General features: G+C 41.9%; 1 protein-coding gene across 1 annotated transcript in view; it reads right to left on the reverse strand.

Annotated features, from left to right (window-relative positions):
• The window catches only part of RAF1 (Raf-1 proto-oncogene, serine/threonine kinase), a 74,950-nt gene that overhangs the window by 26,325 nt on the left and 27,979 nt on the right, over positions 1-20,646 (reverse strand). Inside the window, exon 2 of the mRNA XM_081105651.1 lies at positions 1,405-1,637. Within this exon, the coding sequence (XP_080961777.1) occupies positions 1,405-1,611 (207 nt within the window). The 5' untranslated portion in view covers positions 1,612-1,637. The remainder of the gene's footprint in view (positions 1-1,404; positions 1,638-20,646) is intronic.

Below are 20,646 nucleotides of genomic sequence, written 5' to 3' on the forward strand. Positions count from 1 at the left end.
AATGCAATACTATAACTAGGAGACTCCTTAGGTTCACAAAAGAAGTATAAAGTAACTTATTAGTAAACTGGGGAGAGTGGAACTGTTAGAACTGAGAAAACTCTGTCCAGACCACCCAACCTCAGAATCCTGCCTCACCCTAAGTACAAAGAGTAAACACAATGCAATGATTTCACATAAAGAATGAAGAGTGGGAAAGGAGAAGGCATGGAAGTTTGAATTAAGGTTTTCAAATGTCCCATCAAGCAAAATGAGCACAACTTCATTTTTCTGTTTCAATGCGAAGGTGTTAGGATAGAAAACTTTTTTGAACATTTTTTTTTTTTAAGTTGAGGGTTGTTGTTGTTTTTTGTCAAAAAACTGAGTGGCAGTGTCTACCATGCTAGATGCTACAGAAATCTGTCACTAATACTACAAAAATAAGCTTTGCAGCAACAACTGGCTAGTGCCAGTGCTCTGGAAAAGAAGAAGATACTGATTTCTAAGCAACCTCCAGCTTTGTCCTGGGGCCTGTGAACTTAAACAAAATGAATTTTTCTAGGTAATTTTATTTTCTTCTAAATCAGGGGTTCTCAAACTGTTTAAACAGGGGGCCAGTTCACTGTCCCTCAGACCGTTGGAGGGCCGGACTATAGTTTAAAAAAAAACTATGAACAAATTCCTATGCACACTGCACATATCTTATTTTGAAGTAAAAAAACAAAACGGGAACAAATACAATATTTGTATTTGCATGTGGCCCACGGGCCGTAGTTTGAGGACCCCTGTTCTAAATACTTAATTATAATATCCAAAAAAATATGTAAGTGAACATTTTGCTTTAATATTCAGAAGAAAATAATTTTTAATTATTAATGACTTTTAAAAATTAGCTAGAAAGGTCTAAGGGAGCTTTGAGAGTCTTTAAAATATATCCCCGTAAGAATATACTATTTGCCCTGGCTGGTGGTTAGATTGTTGGGTTCAATCCCCAGTCAAGGGCACATCCCTGGATTACAGGTTCAATCCCCAGCCCTGCTCAGGGTGTGTATGAGAGGCAATAAATCAATGTGTCTCACATCATGTTTCTCTCTTTCTTCCCCTCCCTTCCACTCTCTTTAAAAAGCAATGGAAAAAATATCCTCAGTTGAGGATTAACAAAAAAGAATGTACTATTTGTTTAAATGAAGTGCAGAAAAGCAGATATACTAGGCAAGAGTTATAATAGAAGAAGGGCTAAGGGTTGGGAAAAATAGGTGGTGTGGGAGGAACACAGCCATATAAAATCTGCAGCTGGAAAGCCAATTAATGAAGACCCTAAGCAACAGTGAAGATTTTGCCTGTTTATAAGATGGGCGACATGATCCATAATGTTCGCTATAGGCAGATGGACAACTAAATTTTCTCAGAGGAATGTTCACGTACCACTGTTCTTTGCTTGTTTGGCAAGAAAACACGGATAGTATTGCTTGTCTTAGAAGAGTCCATAAGTTTGCCATCATCTGATGCTCGGCGCTGATAGCCAAACTGCTGAGCTATTGTGGGGGAAATGCAGCTGGGGCCATCAAACACTGCATCTTTGAATCCAAAACCATTGCTGATCGTCTTCCAGGCCCCCTGTATGTGCTCCATTGATGCAGCTTACACAACACTTAAACCTGGTTATAAGAAAACAACAAGATATTATTTTTAATTATTTTATTAAATTATATTTCTAAAACATAAGCAATTAACTCAACAACAATATATAAGTTGTGAAAATCATGGTCTGTGGGCTATCTTTTTTAAGTACTTCATTTACTTATTGTTGTCTTTTTGTGGTGAGAACACAGCATGAGATGCTCTTGGCCAGGTTAAGCGCACAAAAGGGACAGTGCTGTACACATCTCTACATCTTATTCATCATCTTGCTTAAGTAAAACTTTTGCCTTTGATTAGCAACACTCCATTCACCCCTTCCCCAGCCTCTGGCAAACACCATTCCATTCTGATTCTATAAATTTGACTATTTTAGAGCTTTCTTATAAGTGACTAGAGACCCAGTGCACAAAATTCATGCACGGGTAGGGTCCCTAGTGGCTGCCGGCTGCCAGCCAGGGCCTCCCTTCATTCCATACCGCCCCCTGGTCATAGTGAGCGATCAAACTCCCGAGGAGACACTTTGCATATTAGGCTTTTATATATATAGATGCCTTCTGCTTAAATAAATTAATCAGAAAGCTTCTGTATTAGTATATTCCTATAAAATATTTCTGTTAATCCTCATCCAAGGATACTTTTTTAGAGAGAGTGGAAGTGAGGGGGAGATAGAGGGAGAGAAACATGGATGTGTGAGAGACATATCGATTGGTTGCCTCCAGCACCAGCCCTGACCAGGGCTGGGGATCAGCCTGCAACCAAGGTACGTGCCCGTGACCAAAATCAAACCCAGGACCCTTCAGTACTTGGGCCAATGCTCAAAACACTGAGCAAAACCGGCCAGGGCCTATAAAATATTTCATAGATAACTCAAAAAATTAGCAAAGTGGGAATCAAAAGATTCATCAAGGGTGAAGGGTCTCTTACCCTTTGAGACAGCATGGAGGGACCTAGAGAGTATTATGCTAAGTGAAATAAGCCATTCAGAGAAAGACAAGTATCACATGATCTCACTCATATGTGGAATCAAGTGAACAAAATAAACTAATGAACAACATAGATCCAGAGATATAGAAGCATGGAATAGACCAGCCATGGGCAAACTACGGCCCGCGGGCCGGATCCGGCCTGTTTGAAATGAATAAAACTATTGAAATAAAAGACCGTACCCTTTTATGTAATGATCTTTACTTTGAATTTATATTAGTTCACACAAACACTCCATCCATGCTTTTGTTCCCGCCCTTTGGTCCAGTTTAAGAACCCATTGTGGCCCTCGAGTCAAAAAGTTTGCCCACCCCTGGAATAGACTGATGAATCTCAGAGGGAAGGCAGAGGTAGGTGGGGAGAGATTAACCAAAGAATTTACATGCATATATGCATAACCATGGACACAGACAATAGTGTAGTGAAGGCCTGAGAGGTGGGATGTGGAGGGGGGTGTCAATGGGTGAAAAAGGGGGACATCTGTAATACTTTCAACAATAAAGACCAATTTAAAAAAGAAGATTCATCAAAGTTTATACCATCAGGGAACATGAGCCAAGATCTCTTGACTTTTAGTCTAATACTTTTATCATTACATTTCTCTTCTTTAGTTATTGTATATTAAATATGTGTACACTGGAATATGAGTAATACGTTAGTAATAAGAGAAATTATTTTTAAAGTGTGAGCCAGAATTTTCTACCTTCAAGGAAGGAAAAGAAGTTAGTATTTCTAGGACATGTTAGACACTTTCTATATAAACTAGTGCCCCAGTGCATGGATTCGTGCACATTAAAAGAAAATTAGAAAAACATTTTAATATCACTATTCGCGTCTTGCTAATGAAAAGAAAATAGGATTCTACTGAGTCTCCTATCTACCTACTCTAGGACTTCTGTGAGGATCAAATGAGATGAAGCACGGGAAAATGCTTCACAAACATTTGGTTAAACTTTAAAATGTTTGCACCTGGCTATAAAGCAAGTCGGGTTCCTGAGCTGAAGAAATTCCAAGGATGCTAGTCACTAGGGATAGGAAGCCGTGTGTTGCTACGTGACATCATTACCCAGTGCCCACAGCGACCGTATCTGGGCTGGGCTGGGCTGGGCTGGGCTGTGGGCAGCATTTTGCACCATGGGTTCTTGGCAGCGTTGGCTGAGATTTGGTGGGGTGTCACTCCGGGGTGGTGGCGGGGCCTGTGTCCCACTTGGCGGAAGCCAAGTGCTGGTTTGTCGGCGCCAGGTCTGTGGTGCCGTTTATTTTTAAATGGCCAGTGCGTGTCACAGCAGCTCCTGTGTTGAGCATCTGCTCCATCGTGGTCAGTGTGCGTCATAGCAGCCAATCGGATGGACAGACACTTAGCCTTTTATATAGAGAGATTATCTTATTTAAGAAACCCAAAGATTTTTAATACCTTTGTCTAGCCACTTTTTTTTTTTTTAATAAATAAGGCACAGAAGAATCATGCCACTTGCCCAAGAACACCAATGTAACAGGTAAAGTAACCAAATTCTTTATCTGTTTAAAGTCCATGAACTTTCCACCACAATATTCAGAGTTCAGTTTTGGTACAGAAACAAAGCTTATAAATAGAAGCAAGCAGAGAGAGTCATCTAAACAAAAATAACCATATGTTTTATTCGGGCAACAAGAAAACTTCAACAGAAGGCCACACATAGTCACACAATGACTATCAGATCCTCTACAGTGAGGACACACAGTGCTCTGACACTGACAGGGAGTCAGCAATCATGCGGAAATGAGAGGTCTGTTTCCTATGTCAGATTTGCTGAAGGTGTTAACATTAAAAATGTCGAATTTTGTGCCAAAAAAAAGAGCATTTGGGGGAAGTTTTAATTCATTACTTTATTTTGAAGAAAAAGTTATCTTATACTTCGGAAAGCTTATGGTGAACATGCTCCATCTCAAGATATTTGTGAACGCTGGTTTAAACGCTGTAAAAGTGAGGATTTCAATGTGAAAGACAAAGAACATCCAGGTCAACCAAAAAAGTTTGAAGACCAACAATTATAAGCATTATTGGATGAAGATGCGTGTCAAACTCAAAAACAACTTGCAGAAAGAGTAAACGTTGCTCAGCAAACAATTTCCAATTGTTTACAAGCAATGGGAAAGATTTTAAAGGAAGGAAAATGGGTGCCACACCAACTAAACGAAAGACAAATGGAAAACCGAAAAGTCATCAGTAAATGTTGCTTCAACGGCACGAAAGAAAGTCTTTTTTGCATCAAATTGTGACTGGCGATGAAAAGTGGATTTATTTTGAGAATCCCAAATGCACAAAATCATGGGTTGATCCGGGTCAACCATCAACATCGTCTGCAAGGCCAAATTGCTTTGGAAAGAAGACAATGCTCTGTGTTTGGTGGGATCAGGAAGGTGTGGTGTACTATGAGCTTTTAAAACAGGTGAAACTGTTAATACTGATCGCTACTGACAACAAATAATCAATTTGAACCACGTTTCGATCGTGAAACGACCAGAATGTTCCAGGAGACACGGCAAAGTAATTTTGCTTCACGATAACACACCATCATACACTTCAAAACCAATTAAGGACACGTTAAAAGGTCTTGCCTGAGAAGTATTAACCCACCCGCCGTATTCACCAGACCTTGCTCTTTCTTTTTTTTTTTTAAATATATTTTATTGATTTTTTACAGAGAGGAAGGGAGAGAGATAGAGAGTTAGAAACATCAACCAGCTGCCTCCTGCACACCTCCCACTGGGGATGTGCCCGCAACCAAGGTACATGCCCTTGACCGGAATCGAACCTGGGACCTTTCAGTCCGCAGGCCGACGTTCTATCCACTGAGCTAAATCGGTTTTGGCAAGACCTTGCTCTTTCAGATGGCCACTTGTTCTGATTGATGGCACGTGCACTTTCTGAGCAGCACTTCAAAACGTACGAAGAAGTGGAAAATTGGGTCTCTGAATGGTTTGCCTCAAAACAAGAGAAGTTCTATTGAGACGCTATCCACAAATTACCTAAAAGATGGGGGAAATGTGTAGCTAGCGATAGACATTACTTTGAATAAAGCACTTCTGATGTTTTTCTTGAAATTGTCGTGTTTTCTTTGATTAGAAAATCTGCCATTATTAACCGGTATGCCTACTATACTACATACATCCCACTCATATTATCCAACCTAATCCTTAGAGTGATAGGCAGGAATTATATCCCCATTTTACATTTGAGAAAATTCTCACACAGCTTTAAGTGGCAGATATAGGATTCAAAACTGGCAGCTTTGACTCCAGATCCCTTACCTCCACATATATTAAACTGACACTTGAAATCATTTAGTCAGAGTGGAAATGGCCTAGAATTAAAGACTATTTTATTCTACCCTCGTTTTCAACCAGAATTTTTTTTTTGTCTGAATACCCACTACGTGTTAAGTTTTTTCTTATATCACATACCTGAATCAAGACAGGATGATAGATTTAACTATTATTCTTAGCTGACAGTTGAGAAAACCAAAGAGGTTTACAAACTTACTCAAGATCACAACATAGCATTTATTCTCACACGATCTTAGCATAACTTTTTTGGAGCAAAATATGGTAATAACTATTAAAATTTTGAAATGTTCCTAAAAACTGATCTAGTAATTCAATTCTACTCTAGGAATATATCCTACAGCAGTTTAAGTGTCTAAAAATATATGTACAAGCATCTTCGTTACAGCATTATTCATAACCTTGAAATTGAGAAAAAGACCAAATACCTAATAGGAAATTAACAAATCAAATTAATACCCATATAATAAATGAAGTACATTTATATGTGCACAGCTATCCAAGACAAACAAAAATTGAAAAATACGTGAATCTTTTTTTAAAAATATATGTTATTGATTTTTTACATAGAGGAAGGGAAAGGGATAGAGAGTTAGAAACATCGATGAGAGAGAAACATCAATCAGCTGCCTCCTGCACACCCCCTACTGGGTACGTTCCTGCAACCAAGGTACATGCCCTTGACCGAAATTGAACCTAGGACCCTTCAGTCCACAGGCCAACGCTCTATCTGGCCCGTTTGAAATGAATAAAACTAAAAAAAAAAAAAAAAAAAAAAAAAAGACCGTACCCTTTTATGTAATGATGTTTACTTTGAATTTATATTAGTTCACACAAACACTCCATCCATGCTTTTGTTCTGGCCCTCCGGTCCAGTTTAAGAACCCATTGTGGCCCTCAAGTCAAAAAGTTTGCCCACCCCTGATCTAAAGTTATAAAAAACCCTACTTTTATTTTGCCAGAGTAAACTTTTTAAAAAGAAAATTTGCTTTAAATAGTTATTATTTTATACTTTTATATTTAAGTAGCAAAACTATTGGATGTCACTGCTAAAATTGTAAATTACTTTTCATAATGTAAGAATGGGGCCAATGTCATCTATCTGTTACCAATACATTTAAAAATACTTTAAAGGACTACATGTGTTATGTAGTATCAAAAGTTAGTCAAACATTCTCGTTACATATACAAAACAGTAACTTTATTGCTGTTGAGTTTAGGCACCTGAAATCTGTATAATTTTTGTTAACCAGATAAATTTTGTCACCCCAAATTCAATAAAAAGGGGGAAAATAAGTAAAATCCAAAATAAATAACAACCCCCCGATAAAACAGTACCTTTATTATTGCAAAAGTTCCTTGACCTTAAATATTTGTTGAAACAGCCTGAGATTCTGTATTCTAAAATCTAAACATTTATCTTTCACCAGAAAACACATAGCACACTCATAGTTTTATTTATTGTGATAGCTACATTCCATAAATTACTTAGGAAGCTAACAATTTATTTAATATGAATTTTTCTAGCTCATTTTAGATTTCAGGTTCAACTGGTTCTAAGCTGCTTCCTTCTGCATTCCAGACCCCCCTTCCCTCCTCACCCACCCACAGCATCAAAGAACACCTCAGAAATTAAAAGCCTAGATCCTAACTGCTTCCTCTATGTTGGCTACTATTCCATTAAAGAATTGACACAATGAGCCTACTCCCAAAACCAGTCTCTGGAAGATACTAGAGTAAGGATATTTTACGAAAGAAAATGGAGAGAACTCATTAACTGCTAGATATCTTTGCTTTCTGTAGTCACCCACTTTATACTTGTCAATCATAAGTTTCTCTAAATTTCTCTGAATCTATTATTTCTACCCTACATTATTTCTGAGGGTGGTAGGTACCATAGGTTCACCAAAGTTTGCCTTTAATTGGCTTCATGCTTCATTCTCCCATCATGCCCCATTCACTCATCCTAAAGATATGTTCACTTTAGTCACATAACTCAAGATTTTTATAGCATCAACTTTTTCAAAGCTTTATCTTTCTATACAAAGATATCCGTTTTTGCCCTGGCTGATGTTGCTCAGTAGTTAGAGCATTGGCCTGTGCACTTAAGGTCATGGGTTCGATTCCCAGTCAAGAGCACATACTACTGAGTTGCAGGTTCCATCCCCGCATGTGGGAGGAAACCAATCAATGTGTCTCTCACATCAATGTTTCTCTCTATCTTGCCCTCCCTCCCTCCCTTCTAAGCTCTCTAGAGGTCTACGGAAAAAATATCCTTGGGTGAGGATTAACACACACAAAATGTCCATTTTTATTACCATAGTTCACTTGTCATAATCACTCAACCTCATTTATCCTCTGCATGAATATTCCTTGGAAAGTTAGAGCTATATCCTAGTTTCTATATCTAAGTTAAAAGATGGTTTGTAACTTCTAAAGTACTACTGAGTTTATGAGCAAGCAAAATAAATATAGTATAAAGACACACAGTCCTGAATAATGCAGCAAGGGACTCAACAGAGTCAAAGGCCAAGCCCCTCAATACTGCTCAGGAAATCATTTTGGTGAGTCATGACCAGCTTTCTCTTAAAACTAGAGGCCTAGTTCATGCACCAATGGGGTCCCTCGGCCTGGCCTGAGGAATCGGGCTGAAACCAGCTCTCCAACATCCCCCAAGGGGTCCCAGATTGCGAGAAGGCACAGGCCAGGCTGAGAGACCCCACCAATGTCAATCGGGGCCAGGGAGGGACGAGGAAGGTTGGGCAGCCAGGGAGGGACTGCGGGAGGGCTCCAGGGTGTGTCTGGCCCATATCGCTTAGTCCCAATTGGCCGGTCCCCAGCAGCAAGCTAACCTATGGGTCCGAGCATCTGCTCCCTGGTAGTCAGTGCACATCACAGCGAGCGGTTGAGCAGCCTTAGCATATCATTAGCATATTACACTTTGATTGGTTGAACAGCCAACAGGACGACCAGACACTTAGCATATTAGGCTTTTATTATATAGAACTAGAGGCCCGGTGCACAAAAATTTGTGCACTCAGGAGGGAGAGGGGGTCCCTCAGGCCGGCCTGTGCCCTCTCGTAGTCTGGGACCCCTCGGGAGATAACAACTTGCTGGCTTAGGCCTGCTCCCGGGTGGCAGAGGGCATGCCCAATCCCTAGGTGCAGCCCCTGGTCGGGCTCAGAGCAGGATTGATTGGGGAGTTGGGGCACCGTGCCCTGTCATGCACAGAGCAGGGCGGATCGGGAGGTTGCGATGCCACCCTCAGTCACACTCAGGGTAGGGCCGATTGGGGGGTTGGGGCACCGCCCCGTCACACTCAAGGCAGGGTCAATGGGGAGGTTGCGGCGCCACCCCGTCACGCACAGAGCAGGGCCAATCAGGGGGGTTGGGGCTCTGTACCCTGTCACGCACAGAGCAGGGTCGATCAGGGGGTTGGGGAGCTCCCCTCTGTCACGCACAGAGCAGGGTCCATCAAGGGGTTGGGGAGCTCCCCCCGTCACGCACAGAGTAGGGCCGATCAGGGGGTTAAGGAGCTCCCTCTGTCACACACAGAGCTGCAGGGCGATTAGGGGGGTTGGGCGCTGCCCCCTGTCATGCTGATCCTGGTGCCGGGAGGCCTCGTGGCTCCGCTGATCCCGGTGCTGGGAGGCATATTACCCTTTTACTATATAGGATAGAGGCCTGGTGCATGGGTGGGGGCTGGCTGGTTTGCCCTGAAGGGTGTCCCGGATCAGGGTGGGGGTCCCGCTTGGGTGCCTGGCCAGCCTGGATGAGGGGATGATGGCTGTTTGCAGCTGGTCACACACCCTTCAGGGTGGGGGTCCCCACTGGGGTGCCTGGCCAGTCTGGGTGAGGGGCTGAGGGCTGTTTTCAGGCTGGCGGGTGACTGAAGCTCCCAACTGCTCCTTTTTTTCTTTTCTTTTTTATTCTGGGCCAGCTTTAGCTCTGAGGCTTGGCTCCAGCTCTGAGGCCTCTGCTCCTGAAAGCAGGTATCTGGTTTGTTTGGGTTCTATAATCAAAACACTGTTTCAACTCCAGCTCTGAGATCCCGGCTGGCTGAAAGCAGGTTTCTGGAGTTTGTTTAGATTCTATATTTGTAACAATATTTCAAACTGTAAGCTCAGAGGCCGGCAGCGGCAGGTGGGGAGCGTTGGATTCCTCCGTCAATGAAGCAAGCAAGCCTCATTTTCGCTTCAAGCTGCCTGGCTGCCGGCCGCCATCTTGCCTGGCAGTTAATTTGCATAACACCCTGATTAGCCAATGGGAAGGGTAGCAGAGGTACGGCTAATTACCATGTTTCTCTTTTATTAGATAGGATTAGGGCAGAATGTATCTCGCATAGGACAAGTACTATTTTGAGAAGTCTTTGTTTAGGTAAACAAACATTATAAAATGTTTTTCTTAGTGTGAATCACTATTAAATTTGAAAGTTACTGATGTTAATTCTGAGGCCTAGAATCCCAAGGAGAGTTGGCATCACCTTCTCCAAAGGCATTTATTTATCCACACAAAATACATTATTCCTGCACTTGAATAACCATTTTTATAGATCCATCTAGTCTTAAAGTATCTTTATTAGTCCTACCAATGAACTCTCTCCATATGTATGCTAATTCCGCTTTGTTATATATTTTTTAAAAAGTCATTTCCCCAACTTCATGTAATTCTTCCAGTTTTGTGTATTTCATTGCTATCTGGACTAAAAAGGAACAAACTCAATATATTAACTTTTCATTCTTTTCCTCAGGTACATTAGTTATTCTGTGACCTTATTTATTACTCAAATTTACTGTGAAGATATCTACTTTAATGAATACACCGACAGTAACCTGAGACCATTCTCCAATACTGATTAGGTCACACTGTTCACTAACTTAAACAATATGACATTTTAAGGCATGGAACTTACATACCCATGGGTTTTTTGTTTTTTTAATAAATATATATTTTTATTGATTTCAGAGAGGAAGGGAGAAGGAGAAAGAGATAGAAACATCAATGATGAGAGAGAATCATTGATCCGCTGCCTTCTGCACACCCCCCACTGGGGATCAAGCCTGCAACCGGAATCGAACCCGTGACCCTTCAGTCTGCAGGCTGACGCTCTATCCACTGAGCCAAGCTGGGTAGGACATATCCATGGTTTTTATAATATATATATAGAATCTCATTTACTAAATTATTTTGCCCTATGTGGAGTTCTAATATTATCTGTCTCTCAATGTTAGGCCTTCCTTTACTTTCTCGTTTATCATTTCTTAAAATGATTGTTTTTGCTGCAGGCCCTTCTGTTTCCTGCCTGCTGAGAGGATTTTCTTTTCTGCTTTCAAATAAAACATCAAATGAGAGGGTGGTTTTAACTATATTTCACTGAACTTAAAGTAGATTCCCTCCCCAATTTAAATCCTCCAAAGTGCACACAACAAAGATTCAGTACTCATTTAGTCTAGCAATTTTTTACCTTCTCTCTAGATGGCTTAAGAGATCCAGACTCTATACCGTACAAAATCCTGAAAATGTACAAAATGGTTTTCTGGAAGTCGTTCTTTGAGGGCAGCCCCTCAGTAAAATTCTGTAAGCCTCTATTGAGGCTTTGGATCCTCTGTGAGATTCTTCAGGTAAAGCACCTAAAATTCCCCATGATAAAGCTTCCCTTCTATTTTTGCTATTCATAAGGAATTTATTACTCTCTTTTTCATATTTATATTATCTACATATATATTAATAGCACTTCCCACTCTGTACTGTAAGTTATTTATTTACATGTCTGCTTCCCCACCTATTGTAAGTTCTTTGAGGATGGAATACATACTTTCTTTGTTCTTCCAGAACTTGGCATGACACCTGACTCATAGGCATTATTCAACCAAGACTTCAAAACCAATGGGATGGTAATTGTAGAATCCACAATATATTAACATTAATGTAAATTATTAAGTAAAATGGTTAATTTTAAGATGTAAAATTATATTTGAGATTTTTCTTGCTTCTTTAGGTAGACTTATGTTATAAACTTCCTTCTCAGAACTGCTTTCACTGTGTCCCATAGATTTGGGGTTGTTGTGTGTCATTTTCATTTAATTCCAGGTAATTTTTTTATTTCTTCTTTGATCTCCTTGGTAACCCATTCACTGTTTAATAACATGCAATTTAGCCTCCAGGTTTTTTTTTTTTTTTTTACTGTAGTTGATTTCTAGTTTCATGCCACTGCAATCCAAGATGCTTGGTATTTCAATCTTCTTAAATTTGTTAAGACTTATTTTGGGTCCTAACATGTGATCTATCTTTGAGAATGTTCTGTGCACACTTGAGAAGATGTATATTCTGCCACTTTAGGATGAAATGTTCTATAAATATCAATTAAATCTATCTGATCTAGTGTGTTCCCTTATTGATTTTTTTTTGTCTGGAAGATCTATCCAGTGATGTTAGTGGGGTGTTAAAGTTCCCTACTATAATTATACTAGAGGCCTGGCCTGCATCCTCTTGCAATCTGGAACCCCTCGGGGGATGTCAGACAGCCGGTTTCGACCCAACCCCCACAGGCCCAATCCAGACAGGAGGGAGCCCAATCCTCACAGGACCGATCCAGACAGGAGGGAGCCCAATCCTTTGCGTTGAGCATCTGTACTTTGGTGGTCAGTGTGTGTCACAGTGACCAGTCGACCAGTTGTTCAGTTGCTTAGGCTTTTATATATATAGGCTAGGGGCCCAGTGCATGAATTCATGGACCTTGAAAGGAACTGTGAGCTTCGAGGCTGCAGTGGGCATAGGAGCGAATCTCAGCCAATCCTCCACGCCCCACCCGGCCCCTCCTGCCACAGACCTAGTCCCGTCTGCTGGCAGCCCCGCTCCCGTTGCAGCTCACACCTGCTGACGGTGCGGAGTGATTGGGGCCGCCACCAGCAGCGGGTACAAGCAGCGACTGCTGCTCCGATCACCCCTCAGGAGCAGAGGGAGGTGGAGAAGCCCTCAGGGGTGATAGGGGCCAGTAGCCGTCGCTTGCACCCGCTGACAGCACTGAGCGATCGGGCTGGCAGCGGCAACAGCAGCAGGTGCAAGCGGTGGCTCCAGGTGCGAGCAGGGTTGGTACTGGCAGTGGGTGTGAGAGGCGGCTGCCAGCCCCAATCACCCTTCAGGAGCAGGGGGAGGTGGAGAAGCCCTGAGGGGTGATCGGGGCCAGCGGCCGTCACTCGCACCCACTGATGGCGCCAAGCAATTTGGGCTGGCGCTGGCAGCAGGTGCAAGCAGGGTCAGCGCCTGCAGCAAGTGCAAGCGCCAGGCAGGACTATGGCACACGGGAGCGAAGAATTTTCAGTAACCACCAGAGATTTGCCCTGATGATAGCAACCAGCGCCCCGCCTTGGTCTGGTGCCCCCGTTCACCTGCTCCACCATCCCGTCGCGGCCGACGCCTGCCATGTTCCGCGCTCTGCCGCTGATGCCCACCATGTTCTGTGCATTCCCTCTGGTGGTCAGCACACATCATAGAGACTGGTTGTTCGGCCATTCAGTCTATTTGCATATTAGGGTTTTATATATACATAGATATAGATTGCTTTCAATATCTCCCCTTAAAGTCCACTATGAGTTTTTTATATACTTAGGTCCTCCTATATTGGGTGCATATATATTTACAAGAGTTATGACCTCCTGTTGGATTGCTCCCTTTGGTATTATGAAGTGACCTTCTTAGTCTCTTGTTGTGGCCTTTGTTTTGAAGTCTATTTTGATATGAGTATTGCTACCCCAGCTTTTCTTTTTCGTTTCCATTTGCATAGAGTATTTTTTTCCATCCCTTCACTTTCAGTCTGTGTAAATCTTTTGTTCTGAAGTGGGTCTCTTGTAGGCAGCATGCATTTGGGTCATGTTTTCTTATCCATTCAGCTACCCTATATATTTTGATTGGAGCATTTACTCCATTTACATTTAAGGTTATTAGTGACAGGCACTTATTTATTGTCATTTTTTTCTTCTTTATACCTATGTTCCTCCCTCCCTCACTCTTTCTTTTTCTTCTTAAAACAGTCCCTTTAATATTTCTTGCAACGCTGGCTCGGTGGTAATGAACTCCTTTAGCCTTTTTTGTCTGGAAAGCTCTTTATGTATTTCATCTTCAATTTTAAATGCTAGCCTTGCTAGATAGAGTACTCTTGGTTTCAAGTCCTTGCTTTTCATTACTTTCAATACTTCATGCCAATCCCTTCTGGCTTGAAGTGTTTCTATTGAAAAATCAGCTGACAGCCGTGTGGGAACTCCCTTGTAACTAACTGTTTCTCTCTTATTGCCTTTAAGATTCTATCTTTGTCTTTAACCTTTGACATTTTAATTATGATGTGTCTTGGTGTGGGTCTCTTTGGATTCATCTTGATTGGGACTCTATGTGCTTCCTGAACTTGTATAACTTTTCCCTTCACCAGGTTAGGGAAGTTTTCTGTCATTATTTCTTCAAACAGGTTTTCTATCCCTTGCTCACTTTCTTATCCTTCTGGTACCCTATGATGTAGCTATTGTTACATTTCATGTTGTGCCAAACTTCCCTTAAACTATCCTCGTCTTTGTTTTTTAAAATAGTTTTTCTTCTTTTGGGCTGATTGGGTATTTTTTCTTTTTCTTTTTTTTTTTCTTTTTGTTTTTTGTCTTTTTGGGGGTATTTTTTCTACCTTGCCTTCCAAATGGCTGATTCTACCCTCTGCTTCATTCAGCCTACTTTTACTCCCATCCTGTGTATTTTTGATATCAGATATGGAATTCTTCCTGGTTTCTTATTCCTGGTTTCTTTCCATGTCCTTTTTCATGCTGATGTAGTTCCCACTAAGTTCCTTGTAGTTGTCATTAAGTTCCTTGGGCATCCTTATAGACATTACTCTGAACTCTGTGTCTGATAAATAGCTTGCCTCCAATTCATTTAGCTGTTTTTCTGGAGATTCCAACTTTTCTTTCATTTGTGGGCTGTTTCTTTGTCTCCCAATTTTAGCTGTCTCTTTGTGTTTATTTCTATGTATTATATCAGTGGTCGGCAAACTCATTAGTCAACAGAGCCAAATATCAACAGTACGACGATTGAAATTTCTTTTGAGAGCCAAATTTTTTAAACTTAAACTATATAGGTAGGTACATTGTTATTAACTTAATTAGGGTACTCCTAAGCTGGCCTTTGCTAAAAACGTGCTCAATCTGATTGAGGTACGTTTGCTGAGGTCAACCCCTTCCAACTCTCCCATCCACACTCGTCTTGTATACTTGTTTCGTCTATCTCCTTTCGCTCATCCTCTCTATATGTCCATCTCAACATACCTTTCTCAGTCCTCGACACTACATCTTCTTTCACTCCACAACGTTCCCTAAAATTAACTTAATAAACTTTAAAGTTTTAAGTCAACTTCACACTGTACATGCGCGCCCACACATGGTATTCTGTGGAAGAGCCACACTCAAGGGGCCAAAGAGCTGCATGTGGCTTGCGAGCCACAGTTTGCCGACCACTGTATTAGAAAGAAACTGCTATGACTCCCATTCTTTGTGGGGTGGCCTCATGTAGTAAGTGCCCTATGTGACTCAGTGATGCAGTCAGTCTCTGATCTCCTGAGCTGGCTGCTCTAGAAATGTCCCTTGTGTGGGTTATTTGGGCTCTCCTGTTATAATTGGGTCCTAAATGCTGTCCCGTTCGTGGGTGGGATTCTCCCCTCAAGCTGGCTGACTGTGAGGCTCAGCCCCGACCAATCATGAGAACTGCTGTGCAGGTGCAGTCTCAAGATGGTTTCTGCCCTTCCTTGTTTTTTAAAAGTCTCCTCTTCAGCTAGTCTTCAGTTGATAATTCAAGGTAAATGTTACCCAATTTAGTTTTTTTTAAATATATTTTTTATTAATTTCAGAGAGGGAGAAATAGAAACATCAATGATGCGAGAGAATCATTGATCGGCTGCCTCCTGCACGCCTCCTATTGGGCATCGAGCATGTGCCCTGACTGGGAATCAAACCATGACCTTCTGGTTCATAGGTTGACACTCAACCACTGAGCCACACCAACCAGGCTCCCAATTTAGTTTTATTTCCAGTTTCGTTCTGGGAGGAAGTGCAAGGAAGATCCACCTACTCTGCTGCCATCATGAAACCCTGTAATAGAAAATTATAACCACAAGCAAGCATCCATTAAAAAACACAAATATATAAGAAAGACTGTTTGGCTATCTAAACAATAACAATACTGGTTTGCTCTCTATTTTAATACCTGCCAACTCACTATGCAACAAGATATATCCGCTAAATTTTTTTTCTTCAAATTCTATACCAACTAAGCAGCAACATTAATGATAATACTGAGGTTTTTTACATAAGAAGTTTGTTCTTTACATACAATAGCTCATTTAATATTCCCAACTCTGTTCCCAAAGATTATTACTGTATTCTGATTTTGGCGATTAGGAAACTAAGGACCAAAAAGGTTAAATAAAATTATCCAAGATAACATAGTAAGACAAGGAACAATCAAGATTACTGAGAGAATATCTAAGGTCAAAAGCACTCACAAGTTTTACTAAGGTTTTATCAAACCATCTTTATTCTAAGGGGAGATAAGATCGGTGCATTTGTGAGACAAGCTGTTGCTCAGATGAGGTGCCAGATTTCAACCTTGTGGCTGCCTGCTTCCTGATAGTTGCTCTTTCCTTCCACTCTGGTAACTTTTTAAAAATTATACTTTTATTTAGAATACTAGGGGCCTGGTGCACAAAATTCGTGCACTGGGTGGGGGTGGGGGGGAGAGTGTCCCTCAGCCCAGCCTGCCCCCTCTCACATACTGGGAGCCCTCAGGCGTTGACCCCCATCACCCTCCGATCGCCTGATCGGCCCCTTGCCCAGGCCTGACGCCTCCGCCAGAGGTGTCAGGCTTGGACAGGGGACCCCCATCTCCCCCCGATCACTGGCTCTGGCCCCCGCCCAGGCCTGAGGCCTCTGGCCCAGGAATCATGCCTGGGCAGGGGACCCCCATCTCCCTCTGATCGCTTGCTCCACCCCCCGCCCAAGCCTGACGCCTCTGACCCAGGCTTCAGGCCTGGGCAAGGGGACCATCATATCCCCCCAATCCCCGGCTCCGCCCCCCACCCAGGCCTGATGCCTCAGCCAGAGGAGTTGACCCTCATCACCCTCCGATCACCAATCACCGGATCGGCCCCTTGACCAGGCCTGAGGCCTCCGGCAGAGGTGTCAGGCCTGGGCAGGGGATCCCCAGCTCCCCGCGGTTGCAGGCTCCGCCCCTGCCCAGGCCTGACGCCTCTGGCCTAGGTGTCCGGCCCAGGCAGCGGGGACCTGCAGTGGCAGCGGGGGGCGCCGCAATCGTGGGCTTCGCTTTAGGCCCAGGCAAGGGACCCCTAGCTTCTGGGACTGCCAGCTTCGACCGTGCCCAGCTCCCATCGCTGGCTCCACCCCTACTTCCTGCTATCACTGGCCAGGGCGGCAAAGGCGCCTGATTCTCCGATCATGGCTGGGGGGCAGGGCAAAGGTGGCCCCAGGACCGCCTTTGCCCTGCCCCCCAGCTCTTAGCTCCCCCCTGGGTTTCAGATCACTGTCAGTGGCAGGGGGCTTCTTCCTGCTTTCCCTTTCGCCTCCCTGCATTGTGCCTACATATGCAAATTAGCCGCCATCTTGTTGGCAGTTAACTGCCAATCTTAGTTGGCAGTTAACTGCAAATCTTAGTTGGCAGTTAATTTGCATATAGCCCTGATTAGCCAATGAAAACGGTATCGCCGTATGCCAATTACCATTTTTCTCTTTTATTAGTGTAGATGATATAAGAATTACGTTTGGGGAGAAAAATAAAGGAAAAATGTTACCTATAATCTTACTCATCCCTAACCTAATATTTTTAAAATATCATTTTCTAATATTAGAAGCACAATACATGCATATCAGTTCAAAATCTACCTCCAACTTTTATTAGCGTGTGGCCTTTGCTTAATTGCTTGACTTCCATCACAAAAATATTCTCACTCGATCATTCATTCATGCAATAAACATTATCAAGTACCTACTATGCACCAGACACTGTTCTAGATGCTTCGGGTACCTCACTGAAATAGAGACAAAGATCCCTAACTTCAGGAGAAGCATATCTTCTAGTGGGGAGACACACAATAAAGTAAGATATATAATACAATAGTGGGTAATAAGTACTGAAGAGAGGCAGGGTGCAAGTTATATAGTGAGGTCAGAGTAGGCCTCAGTAAGGAGGCAACAGTTGAGCCAAGACTTAGAAGTCAGGGAGTTCAACTTGCAGATATCTGGGAGAACAGCCAGTGAAAACCCTAGAGCAGGAGTGTCCTGTGTACAAGGAATACCAAAGAGATCATGGAGTTCAGTGAACTGAGAGTACAGTTGGGGGCAGGGGAGACAATGCAGATAACATACTGCACTGTAAGGACTTTGCCTTTTACTGAGTGAAACAAAAAAGCCATGGACAGGTTTTGAGCAGAGCAGACGAGGATTCCTCCAGCTGCTTTTTGCAAATAAACCACATAGACAATAGATATAGAATTATGGAGTTCAGAGAATGTCTGGGTTGAAGAATTAAGTGTAAAAAAAGGGATAATACCTCACTGAGTTGTTATGAAAGTTGTTAAAAAATGTTTGTAAGGCACTTAGCGCTGTGCCTAACACATAGAAAATGATCCTATATAATAATAAAGAGCTAATATGCTAATTAAACTGGAGGGGGGGGGGATGGCCTCCCGGAAGACCTACCGAACGACCAGTGGGCAGGGCCGTGGGGCTGCGAGGGCCAAGCCCCTTGCACAAATCTCATGCATCAGGCCTCTGGTATTGTTATAACTTCTGAGCTACACAAGGACTCCCAGCATAGAAAATGAAACAGGGTAGAAATTCAGCCATGTACCCAATACACAGACATCATTAGCCTGGAGGAAAGGCTTTCTCCTAATTCACATGAAGTGGGCAGTCCTGCTAGCTGAGCCATGGATCTTTCTTTCACTATTTGGCAATGGTGCTTTTGGGGCTAGTGTCACATTAATCCTTGTCTATATGTATGCACAATTGCATTCCCAATCCAAATCCTATGCTCCATTATTCTTCCTATATAATTTTACATATTTGACAATTGTTTGCCTAATCATACTCTATTGTGTTGGATGTAATTTATTATTATCTACGCTTACCTATTACCACATATTTTTATATTTTTTCAAATTTTAAAATTTCTGAAATCACCTTATTTATCCTAACAGAGAACCTGAAATAAACACAGGAATATAGACATTGTGCTTAACACCCTAGGCTTGGGATTACAGGGTTAAAAGGTTAAGAATTATGTATGAGTGCTGCTACTGTCATGTTTTTAATACTTTAAAACTGGACTTGGGTGAATTTTTGTTTTAAAGTAAGCTTGTTTTCTAAAAGCTATTGTTGCTATCTATTTTCTCTGATCTTTTTTGGGAGGTGGTAGAGGGGAGGTTTAACCCGGAAAGGGCAGGTAGGTTGTGCTACTACTTCATCTTCTTAGAAGACAGAGTTCTAAAAGTGTAGAAAAGGGTAAAGATACAGATTGATAAAGGCAACACCAATGGGTGTAACTTTTATAAGAATTTCCTATCAGGTCAGCATTTCATCAGCAGGGTAAGTGAGATTATTTTGTGCTCTTCATACTCCTTCAAAGATAAGTATAACTCAGCAGCCTAATTGCCAGGAGCTCTCTGAAATGCTTTTTTTTTTTAAAAAAAAATTATTTTTATTATTTTAATCCAGGAATCAAACCCATGACCTTTTGGTGTATAGGATGATGCTCCATCCAACTGAGCAACACTGGCCAGGGCTTGAAATGTTTCTAAATAAGAAGGCCCAATACCTTTTATTCCTGGAAAAGGTCAAATAGAAGATCTCTAGACTGGTGTACAGTTTAGAGCAGCCATGGGCAAACTACAGCCCACGGGCCGAATCCGGCCCGTTTGAAATGAATAAAACTAAAAAAAAAAAGACCGTACCCTTTTATGTAATGATGTTTACTTTGAATTTATATTAGTTCACACAAACACTCCATCCATGCTTTTGTTCCAGCCCTCCGGTCCAGTTTAAGAATCCATTGTGGCCCTCGAGTCAAAAAGTTTGCCCACTGCTGGTTTAGAGCATAGATTCCATTCTAAAAACTATACTAAGTGCTTGAATGTGGAGACCAACAACCCGTTCCATAGCTAGGCAACCAGACTCAAAGAAACTGACACGAGTTCCCCTCCCTTAAAATGAAGCTCAAAGATAAGACTAACCCAAGCACTCAAAGATTCCAATCAGCTGTTTAATCCTATCCTTTTAAAAATAAGCAGACTGCCCAGAATTACCAGACATTTTAGGAGAGCCTCTAAGATGGATGATAAAGATCAAAATACACAAGGGGAAAAAACAACCAGAAAAGAGCCCATCGAATGAATGCCTACTACCTCAAATTTTATAATGGAGGACAAAAAGATTCTATATACTTCTAGAGAAATAATACAAAGGACCAGAAACCAGAAAGGCTTCAAATTTCTCAATACTGAAAGTTAAAATAGAGCAAAGCCTTCTAAATTCTGATGGAAAGTTACCTTAAACTTCGAATAATCAGCAAAACTATCAATGAAGGGTAGTAGTTAAGTAGTTTTTTCTGACATTCATAGTTACAGAAATTTTACCCTTCATGATTTCTTTCTCAAGGAATTTATTACTTGAATAAGAG

The sequence above is a fragment of the Myotis nattereri genome, assembly GCF_964212035.1.
Source record: "Myotis nattereri genome assembly, chromosome: 14".
Classification (NCBI taxonomy): domain Eukaryota; kingdom Metazoa; phylum Chordata; class Mammalia; order Chiroptera; family Vespertilionidae; genus Myotis; species Myotis nattereri.